Genomic DNA, 23,470 nt, shown 5'->3' on the forward strand with positions numbered 1-23,470 from the left:
TGCCGCAAACAGTCTGTCAGCCAGTCGTTGAGTCAAACTGGTAAAAACCACATAATTACACAGATAAACAAAGTTACAATGTAGAATCGTTGATCTGCTCTTACCTCAATTTTCATTGAAGCCATTGCTCCTCACCCCGAGACCCCGCCCCCTTGGCATACGTCACCGGTTCATTTGGCGCTATGTGGAGTACACTAGCCATCTTGTCGAATAATGCTTATATTACAGTAAACCGGAAATCTCTTTATTTACAGAGATGGAAAGACAAAGGAATTTACTTTTTATCTGACCTTTTAGATCAGTCAGCTCAGTTTCTTTCTTATGAAAATTTCATGAATAAGTGGGCATTTCCTAAAGAGAGTATTATTCTGTGATAAAGCCATTCCCACAGGTCTAATAATGTTAATGAGAAGCCATATGTTGTCCCTTAACATTTGTAGAATTGAACCTGTTCTTTATTTAAATGGTGTGGACATTAACAGTAAAAAGTGCTCCAATATTTGTAGAATTGAACCTGTTCTTTATTTAAATGATGTGGACATTAACAGTAAAAAGTGCTCCAATAAATTTATTAGAATTATATTTTATAAAAACAGATCTTTTCAGGATCTTTTGGCTGATTTTCAGTTGTATATTGAGTCTCACAAATGTATAGATAACAAAAAATGTAGTGATACAATTGTATTTGCTAAATAATTGAAGCTTATTGAAAAGTGAATTAATATAGGCTACTGTATGCTGTTTTCTTTCTTTCAGTACCAGTCACTGGTTTCTAACTTTATCTTAAATCATTATATTATTCATAATAGATAGTCCTTATCCCCGTTTATTTAATTTTTTCTCAATTCTGTCTTATTTTTGTTTCTTACTCTTTTATTGTTGATTCATTTTTATTGTTATCTTTTAGGATGTCATGTTATTGTTGTATTTTATGTTTAATGTCTAATAAAATAATAATAATAAAAAAAGTAGTAGTGAGGTTCAACTAATAGGCCTATCTGAGAATCGGTTATTTTGAACCGTTTCAAAGAACCAGTTCAAAACCCTTTATAGTTTTACACCAGGGTGCCACATACATGCCAAAAATATGCTTTAATTTAGTTTTAATTTCATTTGGTAATCTGCTTATTTATGAAGTATGCCCAGTTTTCAGCTTGAAAATGTTTAATTCGGGTTGGCCTTATCATGAGGCAATAATTGTAGGCTATTTAATTAATCTTCTGACTTTTCTGACAAAAGCTGACTTTTGGATGTGAAATATGTGGAAATTATGGGATTTCAGGCTAATTTTAAAGGCGAAGTCAACAGTACCTAAAACAATTAGGTTTGGAATATAGAAAAGCTGTAAAAAAAATGAACGGAAAAAAAAAACGCTTATAATGTTAATATTTGTAAAGCTGAATACTTCCCAAAACCCCACTGAAACCAACCAACAGACTAGCCAACGAAAAATTAGAGGTATTTAAATAAAATAAAAAAATGTTTTATTTATTTATTGTTTTATCTTTTGATTGTATTTATTTATAAATGTTTACCCTTTGGGGTTTTTGTAAATATTTCAAACCAATAAAGCATCCTAGATCGGCATATAACATGATTTAAATCAAAACGTATTAGGTTTTTGTATTAGGTTTTTTTAAAGGGGTTGTTATAATTCATTTTATTTGCCCGAGTTCAATTTGCTGATATGATTCATAAAACATTGAATTATTTAGAATCTAAAATTTGTATTCACATGAAATGATATATACAAAGTTCATTAACATCACTTCGCTGAAAAAAATGTTGATGAAGCTCTCATATTTACAGTATGTTTCATTTGTAAAGCTTATATTTTAAAGTATATTTTGCCTCATCAGCCAAATCATCAGTTCACTTCAAATATTAGCTCAGTCATCCAATAGCAATATAGACTTGCACTCTCAGTCACCTGCGCATTCAAATGAATGATTCCTTCCTGAATCGGACTTGCTAACCTTTGCTCAATCTGTTAGGAAAGAATAGTGGGTTTTGATCCTCAAATTTATTTTATTTTTTTACCATGCCAGCAGGCCAGCCAAGACCACAACGCAATAGGCCTTTTACTTCAGCAAAAAAGTAATTTATCTGACAACCCATCAACATTCTCCATATACATTTTTTTGTTACCACATCTTCTTTTTCTAAGACCTTTAGAGTGTGTATATTCATGCAGGCTAAACACACATGTCCATGTCCTTGTGTGGCTCTGTGATAATGATGGATTGGGATCAGTTTCTATGGCAACAAGAAAGAGGCAGCAGTGCTGGATGTGTAGCTGGTCGCTTGATCTTTTACCCCTTTTTCCTGTTGCCATTCAGAAAACTGTCCATGAGAATCAAAATGAAATCCAGGCAATCAATTCTGGCAATCCAGTTATGCGCTGTTTATATTCATCTAGTGCATCTATTTAGGGGTACTGAACAACATACTGGAGAACAAATTGTTATATAACTATTACTAATGTGTTTTTGTTACTATTATAATGTAATCACTATTACATGGGAAATGGCTATTTTTTCAACATTCTCAGGTTTCTCCATCAATTATCTTCATGAACAATATAGAAAGTATCAATTATCTTCATGAACAATATAGAAAGTAAATAGAATTAATTTGGATCAGTTCAAACTGAACTAATAAACGGATTTCATGCATTTAAATGGGGCTATGTAAGAATCTGCATGTATTAATCGCTTCATTTATTGCCAATATGTGAACTGCTTGTAACAAAACTTTAAAAAACGAGACCTTCCCTAACTAGGTTGTCAATGAAAGCCTGTAAACTGAAGGACTCAGGAAGTTTTTTGCCGGGAAAATGAAAAGAATGCGATGTTTACACGCGCTCCTGAGATCCTTTCTTCCGTTCAATGACACATGAAATTAATGCTTATACAATGTTCAGGCTCATGCTGAAAGACCCATTCTGTACTGTAATATCACTGTGTCATGAAAAGAAAAGGGATTAATTCAAACTATAGTCCCACATAGCCAGATCTGTAAAGTATTTAGTTTTAAATATAATATCATACCTGTGTAATTTGCATCACCTCATCTGTTTTGATGCTTCCGGTGAATTGCAGAGCTGGTGCAAACATATCCACATCGCTATGATTAAATGTTTTCTTAACTGCCGCTTTCTCAGTCATGCTGTCATTTCTTTTGCGTTTGTTTTGTTATTGAGAGGAAACCGCGCTGCACATAGGCTTAGGCTATTTTCATCTAAACGTCACTCTCAGCAGCCTGTACGGTGTCAGGATGTTCCTTAACAGTATATTGATGCAAAGGTATTTCCAACTTATTTTTACTTCTAAGCTAAGAACAAAAAACAACTTCGCTGTGAGAATATCGGAATCACGTTTGGCCTCTTGTACGTTACGTGTGCACGAGTGCAAGCACGAGCAATAAGATGCTGTCTGCAGTTCACTTAACGACCATCAGTGTCGCTAATAACAAGGTTTTCTGAATTCTACTTATAGCCCCTTTAATCACTTGTTTAGAAGTAAATAAGCAAGATTAACTTTAAAAAGATACATTTAAATAAGCAAAATCTTGGCGTGTGTGTGGGATGGGGATGAGAATTGAAGCAATTTCATTACTTTGCTGTACAAGCTCGGTTCTGTCACAACTTTACATTGAACATTGATCGACAATCATGCTACTTTATATAAAAACCTGCTGGAAGAAAGTACCACGCAATGATGAAATGAAACTTGATAAAGCTGTTGAATCTTTGGTGAAAGGAAAAGACAGAAAATAGTGTTCCTCCATGCTGCAAATTTAACATTTCCAGAAATGGATGACTTGCACATTTTAATAATTTCTTTCACCTGCAGTGCTAAAATAACTAACAATCTACTTTCCCTTTCTCTTATGATTCTTTCTGATGCCAAAGAGGCACTAGTAAAAGCAACGCAGTATCATCTCAAAGTACTTGTCTTCTTTACAATTACAATGGGACCAGGATGCATCAGATTCACATTTAAAGCAAAATCGTGAGCTTAGAATTATATGGTTCTATCTCTACTTTTGGTTGAAATTGAGTGTTTGAGAATTTTATCCATTAGGTGTTTATTAATGCCTGTGTGGTGTTATTTTTGTTAGTTTTTTTTTAATTTTGTTAGTAGTTATTAATAAAATAAAAAAGTTCCATCTCACAGAACAGCAGGGATTTAAAAACTTTGATGCTCAATATCTCAGAACTACCCTAAACGGAGATAGAACTGTATAATTCTAAGCTCACGAAATGTGCTTGAAAATAGAGAACAGGTGTTCAAGTCAGGGTTTCTTTACTGGATTTTGATGATAAACCATAACAATGCTCTTTTTTATTAGAATGTTCTTAACATTTGTGCAATTGCTGAATTTCAAAACAATGCTGCTCACAGTGAAGAAACAATCTGAATTTAAGTTTAGCTGCACTGTTGGAAGTCACAGTGGCCTGCTGGGATACAATCAGCAAGACATGGTCCCTTGATATAAATATGAACGGGTCATGCTAAAAATTAGGTGTCTTTAAAGTACAGTTTTATAAGATCTTAAACATTCTATGTTATATAATGTGTAACTATTAATTCATTGCATTTTTTAATTTCAAGCTACATATGATTTTCACAGTTTTCACAATATCAGACTGTCAATTTACCCCAATTGACCAATTTGCCCTACTGACAAATATTACAAAATAGAAGACAAAGGGACTTTTCCCTTGAAGATATTGCATTCTGAAAGTATGATAATGTCATTATGACCGTTTCTCTGAGCTACAGAATTAATTGTTTTAATATAAAGGGGGAAATGTGATGGTAACACAGTGCTCACATAACCTTTTTAATATAAGTCATGTGCAATGAAATACAATATATATATATAGAAGGAGTCTATATTGTGTCTATTTTTTTGTTTCTGTTTTACCTAATGTACACAGGCCAGAAAATGGATCCACATGATGAAAGACAATGAAAAGTTAACATATTTTTGTTCATTTGTTTAAAAACATACATAAAACATTTTAAGTGGCATCGGCTATTCATTGTTAAAGTATTTTTTTTTTATTACATATGAAGGACTCAAATGGCACCCTTTTTGTAGAATGATCAGAATGATTCTTCTCTGTCAGCATTGTAAATGGTAAATTTCAAACAAACACAAAGAGAAAAGATAAAGTTACAAGTAAGTGCCAAAAACAGGTCTTGTAGTTTTGCTTCATACAAAATAATTTAGAACATGATAAATGTGGTCCGTTCTGTAGTTATGCTCTAAATCTTACTTTCTTTGCTCACTGAATAAAGTTCTAAACGTACCACAATACTGAACTAAATATGGAAAATCATCATTTATATTTTGGAGACTGGGGTGGATAAACATTCACGCACACACGCACATATATATATATACATACACATAAAAAAGTGCCTTTTTGTGCTTCAATTTTTTAAATTCTTCAACAGTTCAAGGGTCTGATCAGGTTATAATGAAAAAGTGTTTGCCATATTAAAGGACTGTAGACAACAATCCAAGTACAGCCTAAGGCCTCACCGGAAATCCATCATAAATTTCTATTTGCTGTGGGCTAGTTTGACAAATATCAACGCATAAGACCAAACAAGTGTCACATACAAAGACATGCACAGTTTGCATCAGATTTCAAATGATACATATCTGAAATTTCTGACATCTAACATATTAACAGCACTGATATTACACAAAGTCTGAAAGGACAAAAAACAAAAATAACACTTCAAATGACTGTTCTTTGAAATACTTTGAAATAATAATTCTTGGGTGAAATATGATTATTTTGCTTTGTTTTGTGTAATATAAGGTAACAAAAACACAAAGTCAGGAGTCCAAAAATCTCTGTAAAACCACTAAAACAAAAGTGAACTAGTTCATAAATGATATGTAAAATGTTGTTCTCTTAAGGGACAGTGGCTACCATTTTGGCCAAGTGATAATGACTTATGTGCCCAGGATGGTTGACTACATTGGTATTCCGAAGCTGTATCCACACAGTGTCTGCTTGGTGAGGAGTTGGATTTTGAAGTCAGATGAAAACTTCCAACATCAATCCCCATCGATAAATAAAACTTGTTCTTTCAAGAGTAACTTTCTCTGTGGCCAGACATCTTTGTCAAGAGCCATTCCTGCTGGCGCAAGCATGGAGCGCTTTATGATTCATATTGATCGTCACAAGGAAAGGATTGTTTATTCCTTCAGCTAAACTTTCAGCCTGGCAGAATAATATTTCAGATTTTACTTGTTCTGTGATGAGCTGTACATAAGGCCAGCCTTGGTTGAATGAAAACTCATTCTCAGTGTAACTTTCACTTCAAAATGTTATAGATGCTGGTATTCATTTCACAAGAACTCGGAGTGTGTCTCATATAGGGGTTGCTCATGAGTGCTACATCTTCTTAGGCACTGAAACGTTCTCCCCACACAGTTTCAGGACTGTTTTCTTCAACATTGAATTTATGTTCTGAGGGGATTAACTAAAAATGTATGAGTTTTGAAGAGATTTGGTTCATGGAGGAGAAGGGCAGCAATTCCTGTGCCGTCCAGCAAGGGGCACCAGAAGAAGCGAGACCTCCAAATGGTCTACCTCATGCTGCTGTTGAAGCTTGAGTTGTTGCTACTGCAGCTTTCCTCATATGTGGGAGGCGGCTCTGAAAATTAGAGTGAAAATAAATAAATATTTCTGCATATTTAATTTGGTTACATAATCAGTTACAGTCACACTGGGACAGGGTCATGTCTAGTTCATAGAGATCCTAGATCATTAAATGTGAGACATGTTTGCTGCTACCAAGCGGTGTTTGGTGTAATTCATTACTAAGTCATTAATTATTGTAATTTAATTACTTTTCCCTTGAAAAAGTAAAGTAAGAAAGGGATTACTCTAAATTTTTCTAATTTAATTACAGTCACCTCTGATGTAATTGCATTAAATACTGCATAGACTATAGAACAGTTCTACAGTACATAAAACAATAGTGGATTTAACATCAGAATTTAACGTCTGATGTTAAAATGTATGTTTTTAATGTAACCTCCCTTTAAACACTTTGGTCAATTCAAAAATTATTTGTGCAATTTTATATTATTCATTTGAAAGAATTAAAAGAGCAGTTTCATATCCTTGTATTGTTCAACTGGTCGAGGTTGGTATGGGATTTAGAAAGTAATTAATAATAAGCAATGCAATACTTTTTAGAGAGAGTAATTAGTACAGCAATCTAATTACACTGTTGAAAATGTAATTAGTATCTAGTAATTAATGATTTTTTTAGAATACTTTACCCAACACCGATCAGTTCTGCAACTATATTTTGGGCCAGTGTAGACTAGTTTATATTTCACTTGTGCTTGCTCTACACATCTAGACAAGTGACAGCTTGTTGCACATTCTTACATATTTGAGGGTTGCAACATTAACCTTAGTTGAACTGAAACCACATATATAAACTAAATATTAACAGAAGCCTCCGAGGCTCCGACTAGAAGTAACATTTGGAATAAAACAGCAGAGCGTTTGAATTACAACAACTAGCTCATATTTTAGATTTACTTTTACTGTACACGAAACTGATCCAAAGTATGTGTGTCTCGCTGTTACTTGGATGCAAGTGTTTCAATGCAAAAATAACTGGATACAGTTCCTAGATATGTATTATTTACATATTTGAATGTTGTTTTTGTTGTATTTGTTTATTACCTTTATCAGCTTCAAAGTTTATCGGCAGATACAGATTCAAATGTATTTTATTTCAAGTGACAAAGGTTTTTTTATGCTTTTAACTATAATAACCCGGGTAAAAATACGTTTGAAACATCAACAGTAACCAGATAGACTGACATACTCTGCTTTTCACTGCTACCTGTTTCCAAATCTGATTGCTGCTTATTAGATCAATGAAAACCACATTTTTTTGCGACTTCACATTACGAAGGCCTTGTGACCTACATTACTAGCTACAGTAAGCTTTTCCTTTTGCGCAACTAGATTAAGTATAGAGTTAGTAACAAATACTACTCATTTACATAAGATAAACTTTGACAAGTCAACTAGTAAAAAAATGGGATTCCTGTGAGACTTTTTACAGAACGAGGGTAATGACCTTCTCAAGAATCACTCACCATGTGGGTATTCCCAGGTGCTGTATTCAGGGGGCAGGATGAGGGGGCAGGAAGTGGGCACTGGCGTTGAATTACCATCTGTAAAGAAAGGTATGGTGGCCCCTGTGGACAAACAGAACACAGGCGCAGAGCCGTCTGATGATTGGACGTGCTGCTGGCTCTGTGGCGGGACCGGACCAGACGCGTGACCGAAAGCACCGGGGTACACGGAGAGAGGCATGCCGGAATGGTCCTGCTGAGAATGACTCTTGGTGGGGATCTCCTCGCTGTCTACTCCTCCAGCACCCAGCTCACCCTCCAGGTTGTCCTCTACAGGAGGTGCGCTGGGGACTACGGATGCAGGCCTGAGGCTCGGCATGGCAGGCATCGGAGCGCCGTGAGCAATGGGGTGCGGAATGGAGGGAGTCAAGTTGACAGCAATGTTCCCAATGTATATGGGTAACGTGACCACAGCCTCAGGAGATTTTAAGGAAACCTGCGAGAAGACAATTTCTTAGACTCACTTCATGATATTAAGCTATGATGAATCTGAAATTGAAAGACTACAGCAGTGCAATCTAAAAATATACTAAAGCAATAGTTCACGCAAAAATGAAAATCACACATTCACGAGAGAAATAAATGTCGTGTTTGTGCACAAATCCTTATTTTGAGTCATATCTTTATGAAGAATCATTTGTTACAATGAAAAAATTGATTTGAATGATTTCTTCATGAATCAGACTGATTTGTCTGATTCAGGCTATAAAACAACTCTGAATAAAAGATTCATAAATTATACTGATTCAGTTCTTGAATTCAACTCACTGTGTCAGAACTTTTTAATTAATCAGTTGATCTGGTTCACAAAACTACTCTATTCTTTAATGAATAAGACTGATTGGGTTCTCGTAATGAGCTTGCTGAGCCACATTTTTTTTTTATCCACTGACAAAATTTATCTGAATGATTAGTTCATGAATCAGACTGATTTGGTTAGTCAAAAATCATCTAAGTGAGTCAAATCTTTTCTATGAATTGGTTGCTCCAGGTCACAAAAGTGCTCTGAATGATTCATTCACAAAACAGACTAATTCAGTTTTCGAAATAAACCCACAAAGCCAGAACTTTTCAATGAATCAGTTAATGCGGTTCACAAAACTGCTCTGAATGATTCATTCAGGAATCAAACAGTTCAACAAAAGGAGAAAGTTTGGAGTCACATGAAGGTGAGCAAATGATGAAGATGAAGGTTTTTTCTCCATGTAGAGCTAAGGTTAAGATGTCCTGTCCCATACCTGGATAAAATACTCCGTGTCAATGAGGCTGCAGCCAGTAAGGCCTGATTGAGGAAGAGGAGGGACGATGATCTGTTCTCTCCACTCTGCATGTTTGCCAGCCTTTACCCCGGCACCCTCGACCTCTGCTATGGGCCGTAGATCAAACACTGGGCGCTTTGTCTTATATGAAACTCTCTGCACAGACATACACAGTAATAATAAGTGCCATTATCTGACAATTTTACATTATATTAAATCATCAACCACAATTCTGGGAAAATGTGGTATTTTTGTATTATTATTTTTCTCACCTGAATAAGGCTGGCCATCACATAGCCGGTGTCTTTACCAGACTTGTTATGGATTTCAGTAGATAATTTAATAATCTGTCCAGGAGTGTATCCTCTCAGATCACTGCAAGCCTTCAGCATGACCGTGCCTGTCTTTACCAGTAGGTAGGTAAACTTTTTTGTTGTTACAGCACAGCTGGGTTGCTGGGAAAACAAGGGAAGACAGGAATTGGTAAGCAAGATAAAAAAAAAAAAGATAAAAAAAAAAAAAGTTTGTGCCAAGGTAATGTGATATTATATAGTAAAATATGTGTGTGTATATATTATTTTCATAATACCTTATTTTATTGGCGGCATAGCTAATCAATAAATGTTGGTGAAGTCTCACCTCTATGTCTGGCAAATCATTGAGGTTGAGCACATTGAGAAGGTAGAAGGGTCGCTGGGTCTTGTAGTCCTTTGAGAAACGTGGAGTGTCAATAAAAGCCCTAATTTTGTACAAAATCTTCCCAAACGGGCCTTCGAACGAGGTTGGAACGGATGCTACAATGGACATAAGAACTTAATTATACATTTAAGTACTAAGCAACTTTAATTGACAACATGTACTACTATACGGTTAGAGTTAGGATTGGGTTAGCAGCATGTAATTATTTCCTGTTATTTCTTTGTAACGTGTAACGTGCAACAAGGACACTGTAAAAGTAAGTGTTACCGAAGTTATTTTGGACTTGTCAAAAGCTTTCCTTTTCAAGCCACCTTATAAAATAATCATGTCTCTGACAAAAAGACCAGAATGCTGAATAATGACAGGATGATGTTAGAGCTCACAAATCAATAAAATTAATCAATACAACTCTAAGTGCTGTCGTTCTAAAGCTGTTTTAGAAGCAAAACATAAGCTGAAGGCTCAGATGCTCTGACAGATGAATAAATAATAGATATTAAATAGAGTTATCTCTATTTATCGATTTTTGTATTTGCATGTTTTATACCAAATGCATTCCTGATTAATGGGTTGGAAAGCCCCTGTTTTGATCAGATCCTTGTTCATACAATCTGTCAGCAGAGGGCGCAGCTGCAGACTCATTAAGAAGCCAGGAATGTTGCTATCATGCCTCACCTTAATTACTCATTATGGGGCATGTGTTTGTGCGGGAAGGGGCAGGCCCATAACAGGAAGAATTTTTACAGTGAAGGTTAAAATTAAACCCTTCTTCCAGCCTCTCATCACGCCTCAGAGGCACTCAGAACTTTAACACACCTGACTATTCTCCGTATATTGCACACATTATCCTCATTTAATGGCAATCATTAAGTTTCTCTGAATGAAAATGCTCTTTAAAATGAAAAAATGAAAGAGAATTACCTGGAATGGGAAACTGAAAAGGAAAGCTGTGCTCACCAGCTGACAGAATACCTGTAATGGCAGAGACAAATGTATGTCAATTATAATATAGTTTTGTGACCTTTCTATCTGTTAATATCAAGCATTACTGTTTGATAATGATATCAATGAAAGTGCTACTGAAAGTGTATATCTAATTTCGAATAATATCAACTAAAAATCATATAAGCAAAGCAGATGTCGTTAAAAGGAGTTCCCACGGGACTTCAGCGCGAGACTACAGCTAGCCGTCTAAAACACTATTTAGGTGAATTTAAACAATGGCTAAGTTGCAAAACGCATCTTGTTCACATGTAAGGGCCCTGTTCATGTTGGACAGACATTTTAATTCCATTTTGTGTCTGTTAAGAGGCACAAAGACACTCTTTATGTATATGCCCCCATAACTGCCGTTTTAGCTGAGTGGGAGCTCTGGGCATTTGCTGGAACAGCTCCGTGTTGCAATCACCAATCCGGTTCGTTTTTTTTTTTCTATAGACAGTACTCACAAAGGTATAACGATCAAGATTAACTTAAAAATTGCCCGGAGTTCTCCTTTAAGTACTTCACTATCATGAGAAAACAGTGTATTATGGAGGTGGAGGTCTTGTAAGTCAGAATGACTCAAATAGGACAGCCTATCTGGGTAGATAAGCATACTGACAGTTGTAACAATGCCTTCTTCTGTGCTTTTTACCTGGGGATTTCCACAACCTCAGAGATTATTCACAGAACTGAAAAGATTTGCATCCACAGCGTGTGTATATATATATATATATATATATATATATATATATATATATATATATATAAATTGTAACTTGAATAAAGCACTGCAAATGTACACACCTTCACCTTTTTTTTTTTTTTGCGTGTGAATGTGCATGAACTACAGCGTGCCTGTGCTTGTTTATCTAATCATTCATATTTGGCAGTAAAATCACATTGCAAGGGTGTTGTCTGATTTGAAAAAAGTTTACTTGAATTAATGCGTGAGGAGAAAACGAGTTAAGTTTACACCAGCCATCATTACTGTATAAATCTGTTCTTGTTTATAAGTCGCAGTCCCCGACAGGAAAAGGCCTCTTAGAGAAAATGATGGGAAATTCACTGACACAAGCAGCTCAGAGAGCAGACATAAAGGATCAACTGTCTGTTTGAACAATACTTGCAGAGTTTGTAAGGAAGAAAGTGCTCAAAAGAGGCATTACTTCAGGACCTAGGGTTGACAAAGGCAACACTAGCTAAGCTAACAGCTTATATACCTCATTTACTGTACTAAAAAATGACATTTAGCAGACACTTTAACCAAAGTTGCTTGCAGTGTATTTCAAATATAAATGAATTTATATAAATTAGGAACAAAACACACATAGACATGGCAAACTCCATGTCTATGTTTTGACCTCAATTATTTCAAATCAGTTCATACAACAGTTTTAATGCGTTGTCAGGTTTATGTTTGACAGTTATCAGTTTACTGTTGTGAATGTCAAACAGGTACTGCATTGATAAACACAATGCCATCTATTTCTAGAAACGAAACCTGTTCAGGCGACAGAATATCACATGAGCAATATGACATTCCATTTAAATTCCATTTAATTAATGGGTAATGATTATGACACATACATTATAATTGTCCCAAATAAGCCAAGAATGTTCATGACAAGTGGAACGTGTGAAGAGACGTCACCATCACGTGTTCAGCATTTTCCTTCAAATAGTTAATAGAAATACATAGATACAGATCTACATGTTGTCAGCAGCAAGAGGTCACACAAGGACATGTGTTCCCGCTGGAGCTCTTTCATAAAGTGCTGAAAAGGAGGAACGGGACACTGAAAAGGAGGAACGGGAGATGATTGCAACCCCTTCAACGGTCAATTTAAAGGGATAGTGCACCCAAAAATGAAAATTCTGAACCACTGACTCACCCTCATGTCGTTCTAATCCTGTATGACATTTACGAACACAAAAAGTAATTTTGAAGAATGTTTGGACAGTTTTTATCCATACAATGAAAGTCAGTTTGGTTTGAAACAACACTGACTATTTTTCTAAATTTGTGTTTCACAGTAGAAAGAAAGTCATACAGATATGGAATGACATGGATGTGAGTAAATGGTTTGGAATTTTCATTTTTGGGTGCACTATCCCTTTAATTTAGTCAAAATCATACCGTGCCTTGCCAATGAGTCAGTTCTCTTGTGTCTTTGCTGAAAAGCTATGAAACTCATCCAACTATATCATTTACAACATTAAAACACCCAATATTCAATTCTCAGAGAAGTAAAAGCATCTCAATCCACCTCCACCGCCCTGACCATCAGAGTTTCTGTTACTGAGCAATGAAGAGAAGAATTCGAACCCTCAATGGGCAGACAGAATTAGTTCCTGGCAGCCAGCATCAGAGACATTCAGCATCTCTTTTATCTCTGTTGGTCTGTGGGGTAAGATGAGCACTGTTACCCAGCACATCTGTCCTCGCTGCTGATTCAGACAGCCGGGCTGCTAAAAGGTCTCCTGGAAAAGGGTCGTAGACTCGTACGACAAGCTTAAGCATGTGAACTAACAAGCACTCAGATAGGAAAAGGCCTGCCAGGACACATAAACCAAAAGCACACTTCACCTCACGGGAGAACATAATGACTCTGTGTGACCTGAACACAGGGGTGAGAGACAGAGAGATACTGTAGAAAGAAGTGGAGAGAATAACAGTCGGGTTCAAGAAATAAAAATACTATTCATGTTCTCCATAGGAAAATATATATATATTTTTTATTATTATTATTATTATTTTTTTTTTACAATAATTTATAAACAGTTAAAGACAGACCTACTTCTGGGCTGTAACAATGTTGTAAATCAATGGTATATGCTATAAATGGTATATTTATAATATATATATAATAATGGTATATTTATTGTTTTTTTTGGGGGGGGAGGGGCAATAATTTTCTAGTCAGAGAAAAAACTTTACAGCAACCTATTTTTTTGTTATATCATCCTCAACCTTGAAACACAAGCTCTTTAGACTTGTGGCTTTGAGTAAATTGTATTTCTGGTTGCAGTGGAACATTTATCATTATTTTATTTTAATGAAGGGAAAAACAAATATTTTGCATAAACTATTTACATTTCACCAATACTTTACTTGACCTATTGGTGTATACTATACGTTTATACATCTATATAAATTTTTTCAGGGTGTGTATTTCAGTTTACCAGCTGAATTCCTGATGAAAAACTACATTACCAATGATTCTGTCATTTGCAATGCTTCATAGGATTGTAGTTCTTTCCCTCCTTAAATTTGTAAATTCGTCTTTTTGCCTGATTTTTAAATACTTTTCTGCTTTATAAGTTTGTAATGTTGCGATTCAACTTATAGCTGGTTGGTTTGGTTCATTGCTTTCCCCTATGGGAAAAATACTTTCGAAACCAAGTCAGCTGTAAAAGAGGGAAGGCACTGTTGCATTTTTGTGGCGTTCTGCTGGGTAACCCCACCCATCTTATTGGTCCAAAGCATCAACCATCTTCTGATTGGCAGTGATCTTGTCATGTTGCACAGCAATTTCAAGCTCAATGCAGACAGAAAGCTTGGAACTTGTCACATATTGTAACAAAAATATTTGTATTCAGGAGATTGAAAACACCAGCCATTACTTTTTAGCAATAATAAAGTGTTGTTTCCATGCAGTCCCCCCATCACAGATAGTCCCAAACTTAAATCACTAGCAGAGAGCAGTCTTAAAGCTTAATGATTGACACAGACGTTTCATTTTTTTTGAGTGTTGACCAAGCCTAAGGCTGTCACAGTCACAACATATTTTTTTCCAAGACATCCATTTCACTGATATCTCTCAGGTAGTAGGGACCAAAAATGGCTGTAAACTAGATCGCAGGCTTCATCTGGCAACAGCAAATGTATCCTCTTAAGTACAGACATTTCCTAAAGCTACACATTCACCTGAAAGAATCAGTTTTATCAGAATTAAACATGCTCTTTAAACATTATCTCTATGCCAACAGATCGGTTATAATTATCATGCGGACTGTTCGAAGAAAACAAACAAAAGGTTTCCTGTTTAAAGGGATAACTCAAATCTAACATACTTAAAGGGTTATGTGATACTTGACACATTCAGACAGACAGGAAGCAATCAGAATGACACGTACTCAGAACAGGAAACCTTTCAGACTCAAGCAGTTGATCAAACAATATGAATTTAAGTGGTAAACAATGAAGTCCTTCGAAGTGAGGAAGGATGTTTTTTTGTAGACTGGAGCCACAGAAAGAATATTTTGACTAATACTATTAAGAATGATTGAATTTCTAGAAAAAAAGAAAGCTGAAATTAAATGAGATGATGAATGGAAGTTGGTCGTCTTACCTTTATCGGCCACAGACAACATGCTGCTCAAGTACTTCTCCTCAAGCATCCATGATGCATCATTCAGCTTGGACGAGATGCCACATGACCCCACACAGTTGACTTTGATTGCTGCAAGAGGCCAGAGACACAATTCAACTTTTGATAATCTCATTCAAAACACTTAAGCTTACTTCGGGGGGTGCTCAATGCTCAACATTGCTATTGTCATGACAAACACTCAATCGCTTTATTTGATGAACAGACTGAATTTAGGCTTTTATTTCACGTATAAGCACTGATCAGCAAACATAAACAGAAGCTCAACCGAACCTGCTTGAAGCACGAGAACAAACCTCATTGGTTCTTGCGGAAGCTCAAACTTGCTGTGTAAAAGGAAAAGGAACCTCATTGGTTCTCGCACTTTGCGCAAGCATGCTTGAGCTTCCGTTTACCACAACTGATGTGTGCGGTTGATGAATGTTTATTATATGTGAATAAAAGGCCTCTGTTCATCATATAAAGTGATCATGTCTCTCCAGAAAATTTTGATTAAACCGCTCAATTCATATGGATTTATTTTACGATCTCTTTATGAACCTGTTGAAGCACCAAGATGGTTGTTGCGTAGAGTGTCAATGGAGGGACAGAAAGCTCTCAGATTTCATTAAAATATCTTCATTTGTGTTCCAATTATCAACAAAAGTCTTATGGTTTTGGAACAACATAAGGGTGAATAAATTATGACAGAATTGTATTTACTATTTTAATATATTATGTTATATATTTATTTATAAGTATATATGCACACATTTATTTTAAATGATCTGCGTGAGTATTCTGTTTTTTTTTCCTAAAAATATCAAACAATAAATACAAATAATAGTTTCATGTTAAGGAAATATTATTTATGAAAGAAAACCATAAAACCGATTCATATCTAACGCACCTTGCTACACCCGTTCAACCTCTGATAAGGTTGTTTGCTGTTGGCAAAACTTCCTCCACACCCTCATAAAAAGACTTCTTTTAAACCATTTAAGAAAAAGAAATGACGTAAGGACGTAAATGACGTATAACACTTTGGATTTTCCCAACATATCTAGTGTTATGTTACAGTACTTGATGGCTAGATCAACACAGATATGTTGAATAGGAATGACGATTCTTTTCCTTTTTAATTGAACAACCTGTCTAACTTTAACTGATCCACGGAACAGACATTCCATACGAAATAAACATTCACTCAGAAGGAAAAGGCCCTTTGTCTGTGTCGAGGAGAAACAGCCATCCTTATTTGCATTATAATTGCTTGATGTTAAGCTCTCCACACAGGCTTTAACACAGTGTACCCAGAAACATAAAGACACCTGAACGTACAAAACCCAGACAGAACAACGTCAGACAATTTAAAGACCAAATTTCAGGTTGAAATTAGGCTAGAAGACAAGGCCACAAGATACAGACAAAAGCATTTGCATCTGTATGGCTGTAGTGTTGGTGCTTTTGCCATTGTTGTATAACACGGTGTAGAGATTAATGTTTATTTTGTGTGACTTTGGGAAGTTTTTAGGTCAAAATGAATACTCAGACAAACATAAACACCTTACATGACCCTGTCACGCAACTCACAAATATACAGCCCGCTCAAATCTGAATTTGAGTGAAAAGAGAGACAAACTGACTAAGCCATGTGACCACATGCTGATCTGATTATGTAATGGGTAAAGCCCAGGGGATCTCAATTGGATTGAATCAAAACAGCAGGGCAGAGTAAACGCCATCATTACAGCTCCATCGTCACAACATAAAACTCAGTAAGAAACCTTCACAAAACATTTAAACAACCCTCATGGTTTTCCACAAGCCTGCGGTCTTGGTGCATCAAATTTCGCATTCGTAATAAAAAAAGAACAATACAGCAACACTGTGGAAAAAGACAAAGCAAGACTAATAGAGATAAAGAGGAATTTGAGAGATGGACAAAACAGATGTCAGTGGCACTTCTTAGAAGGGTTGGCTCAATACCACATTTACGCCTTTGGAACAACTATAGCTCTTGGTCCTTATATTGATAAAAAACGGTCCTTGATAAAAAAATAAGATAAAAAAAATTAAAATATGCTTGACAGAGATTTGTATATCATTTAACATGAAAATACTAAACCAATATTTGAAATACGCAAAAAAATCTGTCATGTACAGGAAACCTACAGGAATATTGTGATAATGGTAATGAGTTAATTTGTAATGTTAATGTGATAATGATAAAAAATATGAGATGCTAGGAAATATCATATTTTAATTATCGTGTTCTCTTGCAAAAGTATCGTGAAAACAAACTATTTCAGGGGAAGCTTTGAAATTGAATTTCTTTCTCTCACTTCATTTCCATGACAAATGTTTTGCAAGCGAATGCAAATGTCTTGGGGAAACAACATTTTGCAAGCAAACACAAGTTTTGCGAGGGACCACAAATTCTTTTGCAAGCAAACACAAAGTTTCTTGGGGGAAAAGCAAAATGTTTTGTGAGAGAACCCAAAGAATTGAAATATATAATTTTTCCTCCCATTTGTGGTGTATTTACATTACATTACATTTATTCATTTAGCTGACGCTGTTATCCAAAGCGACTTACAATTGCTATATTGTCAGAGGTCGCGCGCCTCTGGAGCAACTAGGGGTTAAGTGTCTTGCTCAGGGACACATTGGTGTCTCACAGTGGATTCGAACCCGGTCTCTCACACCAAAGGCATGTGTCTTATCCATTGTGCCATCACCACCCCATGTTTCTTATTGAAACATGAAGTTGGGGCAGAACACATTAAAGGGCTCATCCTTTTATTAAACAGCCAATAGCTTTTAGTTTACATCACAATTGTGAACCATTTGCGGTATGCTATTGCTAGCCAATGAGAGATTATAGTACTAGAGGGGCTATTCAACATTCGATTCGACAAATATTTGCATACACCGTTGAGTACAAGAGTCATCATCAATATATCTAGTTCATTCCCCCAGAAGACAAATATTATTAATTTTAAATGCATATATCTGCTAAAAGCTAGTTTTGTCAATCATTATAAATACATTAGCATACAGTTTACCAGAAAGCTAATGGACATAAACTGAAAACCACAAAAATCCAATTTTGATTTCATAGGGTCAAACAGACACACACACAGTATATAAACAATGACTTTGCAGTGATTTTATAAATTAGCAAAACATATCGGTGTTTTAAAATCTGGGGGTACTTTTTGTAACTTTTTTACTTTTTATGCTAAAAAAAGAAGTAAAGAAAATGAAAACACTATATTGTGGTGGTGAAGAAGAAGAATTTAAATTTAGACTGATTCACTAATGATTCAATCAGACAGATTTGTGAACCAGTCTGACTTTTTAGTATGCAAGTCAAAGTGCTCAGAGCTACTCTATACAGACAGATAAACCACTCAGGGAAAGAGAGGCCACATTACACTCAACATAAATGCAACTGGGTCTCATTTTCTCAGAGAAAAAACATCAGTTTGCATTTTCAGACAGAGGCAGAAGGGGGTTCAAATCAGGGCAGGCATAACACACTGCTGGGGAATGTTAAAGCCTGTTTGTGTGTGGCCGGCACAGGCTAAAGCATCATCAGTTCACCTCAGACATAAAACAATGGTGGCAGATGGTACCATATCACTGGACCGCGCAGGTGCCCTTGCTGGCACACTGGTATGAGTGCCCCTTCCATCTCTAGAACAAATAAGATGACAAAATCCAAAGGAAAGAGGGTCCTCTGAGTATCAGACGATTCATGAACGAATAAATAGGCATTAAAGCACTGGTGCCATCTGCTGTGTGCCATCTGGGCACTTTTTCTGGCATGAGGAAACTTTATGCTTGCTGACTATATTTTACCACTATATACTAAAAAAAGCAGTAATGAAAATGAAAACACTATAGTGTGGTGAAGGATGAAGAATTTAAATTTAGACTGATTCACTAATGATTCAATCAGACAGATTTGTGAACCAGTCCGATTCACTGAAAGTACAAATTTGAAAGAATGATTCATCCACAAATCACACATCACTATGGCACATTTTATTTCTAGCAGAATAAATGTTAGAAAATAAAATGTAAAAATTATATTCATTATAGAAATTTATTTTAACATTTTTTCCAGACCTAGAAAATATTATTTCATTTTTAATTTATTTCCAGATGTTCCATGACCATGAAAAACCTTTAGCTAACATATTTAAACAAAGAAATAATATCTGAAATTATAGAATAAGGAAATACAAAAAAATTAAATATAATATAATATATGATTGCATTGCCAGATGTTTTGACGTTTTTGAACCCTGTAAAACACAGACTAAGTGATTGACTCCATAACAAGCATTACTGTATCAGACATGACTGAAACACTCAAATATTACAGGAAGTAACAACCAAACACAGGATGTAAGACACTTGAATTCTGTTCGGAAGTGTTAAAGGTCGTGCTGACAGTAAACATGGCCATTAAACTGAAAACAGTTCTTTGGCAACATAGTAAGGCCAGCTGGATTCATTATGGCTTCATACGAACAAAAGAGCAAGATGGAAATGAAGCTTTCATGAAATGGAAATAAGCCTAACAGCCAAAGAGTGAAACTGTAGCGTGTGTGTGTGTGTGTGGTTTGTGTGTGCTGTTACTATTACAACATCTCTGTCATGTATTCAGTCTTCCATTAGATTCAACAGTTCAGCAACTGACATTTTACAAGGTTTCACATTGTCTTATTTTATGATCACAAATGACAAATCCTTCCGAACCTCTATATCTTCTGTGGAACATGAAAGGGGAAATTCTGAAGAATGTATTACATGAATTGGCAATGGAGATTTTAAGCTTCAGATAGGATGTAAATGCACTATAAAAGTGTAACAAAAGTAGCTCATGTGACTTATGCTCTATATTATCATATGATAGCGTTAAGCGAGAAACCAACCAAAACTGAAGCCGTTATTCTCTGCAAAAGCATGAAAGTTTGTGAATTAATCTTTCTTATGAATGGGATCTTTTCAATGAATCAGTTGATCTGATTAGCAAAACCTGTCTGATTGATTCTTCATGAATCAGACAGCGATTCTTTCGTTGAATTTTATTCATCTTATTAGTGGATGTCAAGAAGTTAATACTGACTTAAATTTCAAGTCTTCTTCTCAGCTAAATCTATTGTATGACTTAAGAAGGCTTATTGACCACTTTTATGATATTTGTACTTATGATGCTTTTGCATTGTTTTTGAAGCTCAAAAAAAGCATCAGTTCCCATTCATTGCCACAGCATGGAAAAGAGCAGCCACAACATTGAAAAAAATGTTTTTACCTTTCATGTTTTACAGAGGAAAGAAGCTCATACGAGTTTGGGAAAACATGAGGGTGAGTAAATGGTGACAGAAAATGCATTTCTGGATTAAATATTTCTTGTAAGCTGTACACTGTGTGCTGGGATCTGACTCAGAGTCTACAGGGGGACACGCTGGAGTTGGTCCAGGCCTCTTGGCAGCTTACATGGTTCAGCGCATGTGTCAGAGAAGCACTGTGTTTAACGCAACCCTTCCACATGGGAAGACAGCGTGGGCTGAACCTGCTTCCTAACACATGCAGCGTAAGCAACACTTCTGCCAGTCAGCAGACGACTGTGAGAAACTCCGCACCCACCGATTATCAGCGAGTTTATATCTTAAGAATACTACATACCTATTTGTGAACCTCTTCAAAAACACTCTTTTCTAAACACTAATCTGATTGAAACCAACAAAGAGAATTCTCCTAAAAATATTAGATCTAACACAAAGGTTTATCTCTTTGGAATACGATACTGTCCAGTGCTGCCCATGTCCTTTGAGAATGTCCCTTCCTTAAATTTATGAGGTCTTGAGAATGTCCCTTCCTTAAATTTATGAGGTCTTTGTGACATTACACAATTAAGAGTTTTAGATATTGCGTAACTGGCTCTAAAAGCCATTATCTGCAATGTTTTGGACCATAAAACCTCCTTTAAGAAACATATTAAAGCTTATACTATAAGCCAGCTGTTTAATTGTTGCTTCCTTAATTTAAAGTTGGCATGAAAGTCTCATGAAAGTTGCGAATATATTTTCTTTCCTTTTGGGAAGAAAATAAATATATACATCAATATATATCCAAATGGCTTCTCAAACATGAAAAAAAGTAGGGCGGGACTAGATTTTGTCCAATTCGATTGTTGGATCATTGTGGTTTGATATTGCTGTGATGTCATGAGAGAGACAGGTTGTCCCTGCCTTGCGCCATGTCATCAAGAGGAGAAGAGATGGCACTGCAAAAGGGAGGGGAAGTTATTTTGAAGAAAGTTTACGAGGCACATGAATGTTAAAAAAAAATGATGTGCAGAGATAAATCATTTATAATAAATACTGCAATATTCCATTAAAAATAAATCTAGATTTGTCCATTTTGATTTCATGGTGACTTTAAATTAAAACACTGATTACATTTCAGTATAAAACGAATATTTAACTTTTTTACAGAAATGTAAAAACGTTGAGTGTTCTTTATAAATAAAATAAAATAAAATGCTTTAGCAACTGGCAGCTTTGTATCCAATAGGGGTGGGCGATATGAAAAAAATATTATATCACGATATGAGTAATTTTATTTCACGATAACGATAAATATCACAATATAGTTATTTTTGCTTTAAATAAGGTTTTTAGATTTCAAAATGTTTGATACCATTGAAATGTCATAATTATTGTCACCATTTTGCAATATCACAAAAAAAAAACAATTTCTAAGGGCAAAAAACCTCTCAAGCTTACTGAAGACAAGTAAACTGTGGCAAAGAAACTAATCACACGCATACAGGAAAAAACTACAATAGAATAAAGACAAATGAAATAGACCTACCTGAAAAACTTCAAGCACAAGAAATAAGAAGTAATCAAATGTACAAAAAGAAACACTGCATATTCTTCACTGTCCAAATTAAATATACATAAATTACTAAAGTAATTCAGTCAACAGCAGTGAGAGATTTTCTCTTTGTATATGTATGTATGCTGTCACTTTAAGACCGACTACACGGATCCAATATTCTAGTGCGTTTTCTTACTCAGCTTTTTACGTTCATTTAAGACATAAATTACTGTTTACTTGCAAAGAAATTACTTTGACACCTAAGTAAAAAAGCACTCAGTTCAGTTCTCACGCGGCTTCATGTGCATGTGTGAGAAACTTTCTGACAGAGCGCGCATATAGCGAAATTAGTCTTTTTGCTGCTTACTGCACTTCCATGGCTTAAAATCCCTCGTTTTTAAACCGCAATATTAAAAACGCATGCAAATGATACGTTTTCTTGACTGCATAGCACAGCAACGTGACGTTGAGCGATAGTCCAAAATCTCTACCAGTTGACAAATTTCTACCGATTCTACCGATCATGTCTACCAGTATATTACCCACCCCTACTAGTGATGAATTCTGAGACTCGTCAAAGAGAATTGGCCCTTTGACACAACAGAAATGCAACAATGAGTCAGCACGCATGAAGGGCCGCCTGCACTGGCATTGAAACTGACAGCTGGGTTTGGGGAGAGACTGATATTTCCTTGTTTACTGTTGAGCTGGATACAGTTCAGCTGGAGTGGAGATACACAAAAGAGCTACAGTGTGTTTGACTAAGGTCAGGTTTTTCCTCTTGACAATCCATACAGAAGTCCTTGATCCCTAGGCCAAAACACAATGAAGATGGCATCACAGCAAACACAATGTCGATTTAAAATGTCCAAGAGCGCCATTAATGAGATTAATAGAACTGATTGAGCGACGAAAATTCCAATAAAAGGGTTTCATTCGAACAGAAGACAGCATCATGTGACTATGACGTTTTGATGTGGTCAACAGAAGATATAATATAACCCTTCAAATGTCTGTTTGAGATCAGACTCCGTAATTGTTTGGTTTCAACCAACAGCT

The 23,470-nt window shown here is 35.7% G+C and overlaps 2 protein-coding genes across 13 annotated transcripts in view; both read right to left on the minus strand.

Moving 5' to 3' along the window:
* ehmt1b (euchromatic histone-lysine N-methyltransferase 1b) overlaps nt 1-195 on the minus strand; it is a 41,091-nt gene extending 40,896 nt beyond the window's left edge. For all 11 annotated transcript variants that reach the window (XM_077232759.1, XM_077232746.1, XM_077232758.1 and 8 more), the window contains exon 1: nt 105-195. In XM_077232759.1, coding sequence (XP_077088874.1) covers nt 105-125 — 21 coding nt within the window. In that variant the 5' untranslated portion in view covers nt 126-195. The remainder of the gene's footprint in view (nt 1-104) is intronic.
* Nucleotides 196-4,290: 4,095 nt separating this feature from the next.
* arrdc1b (arrestin domain containing 1b) overlaps nt 4,291-23,470 on the minus strand; it is a 42,179-nt gene continuing 22,999 nt past the window's right edge. For both annotated transcript variants that reach the window (XM_077232767.1, XM_077232768.1), the window contains exons 2-8: nt 15,491-15,601; nt 11,076-11,126; nt 10,095-10,249; nt 9,728-9,910; nt 9,435-9,611; nt 8,158-8,632; nt 4,291-6,686 (exon numbers count right to left, since the gene is read on the minus strand). In XM_077232767.1, coding sequence (XP_077088882.1) covers nt 6,619-6,686; nt 8,158-8,632; nt 9,435-9,611; nt 9,728-9,910; nt 10,095-10,249; nt 11,076-11,126; nt 15,491-15,601 — 1,220 coding nt within the window. In that variant the 3' untranslated portion in view covers nt 4,291-6,618. The remainder of the gene's footprint in view (nt 6,687-8,157; nt 8,633-9,434; nt 9,612-9,727; nt 9,911-10,094; nt 10,250-11,075; nt 11,127-15,490; nt 15,602-23,470) is intronic.

Source organism: Siphateles boraxobius, unplaced genomic scaffold, assembly GCF_051911475.1.
Source record: "Siphateles boraxobius isolate OS27281-9 unplaced genomic scaffold, OSU_SipBor_1 18, whole genome shotgun sequence".
NCBI lineage: Eukaryota > Metazoa > Chordata > Actinopteri > Cypriniformes > Leuciscidae > Siphateles > Siphateles boraxobius.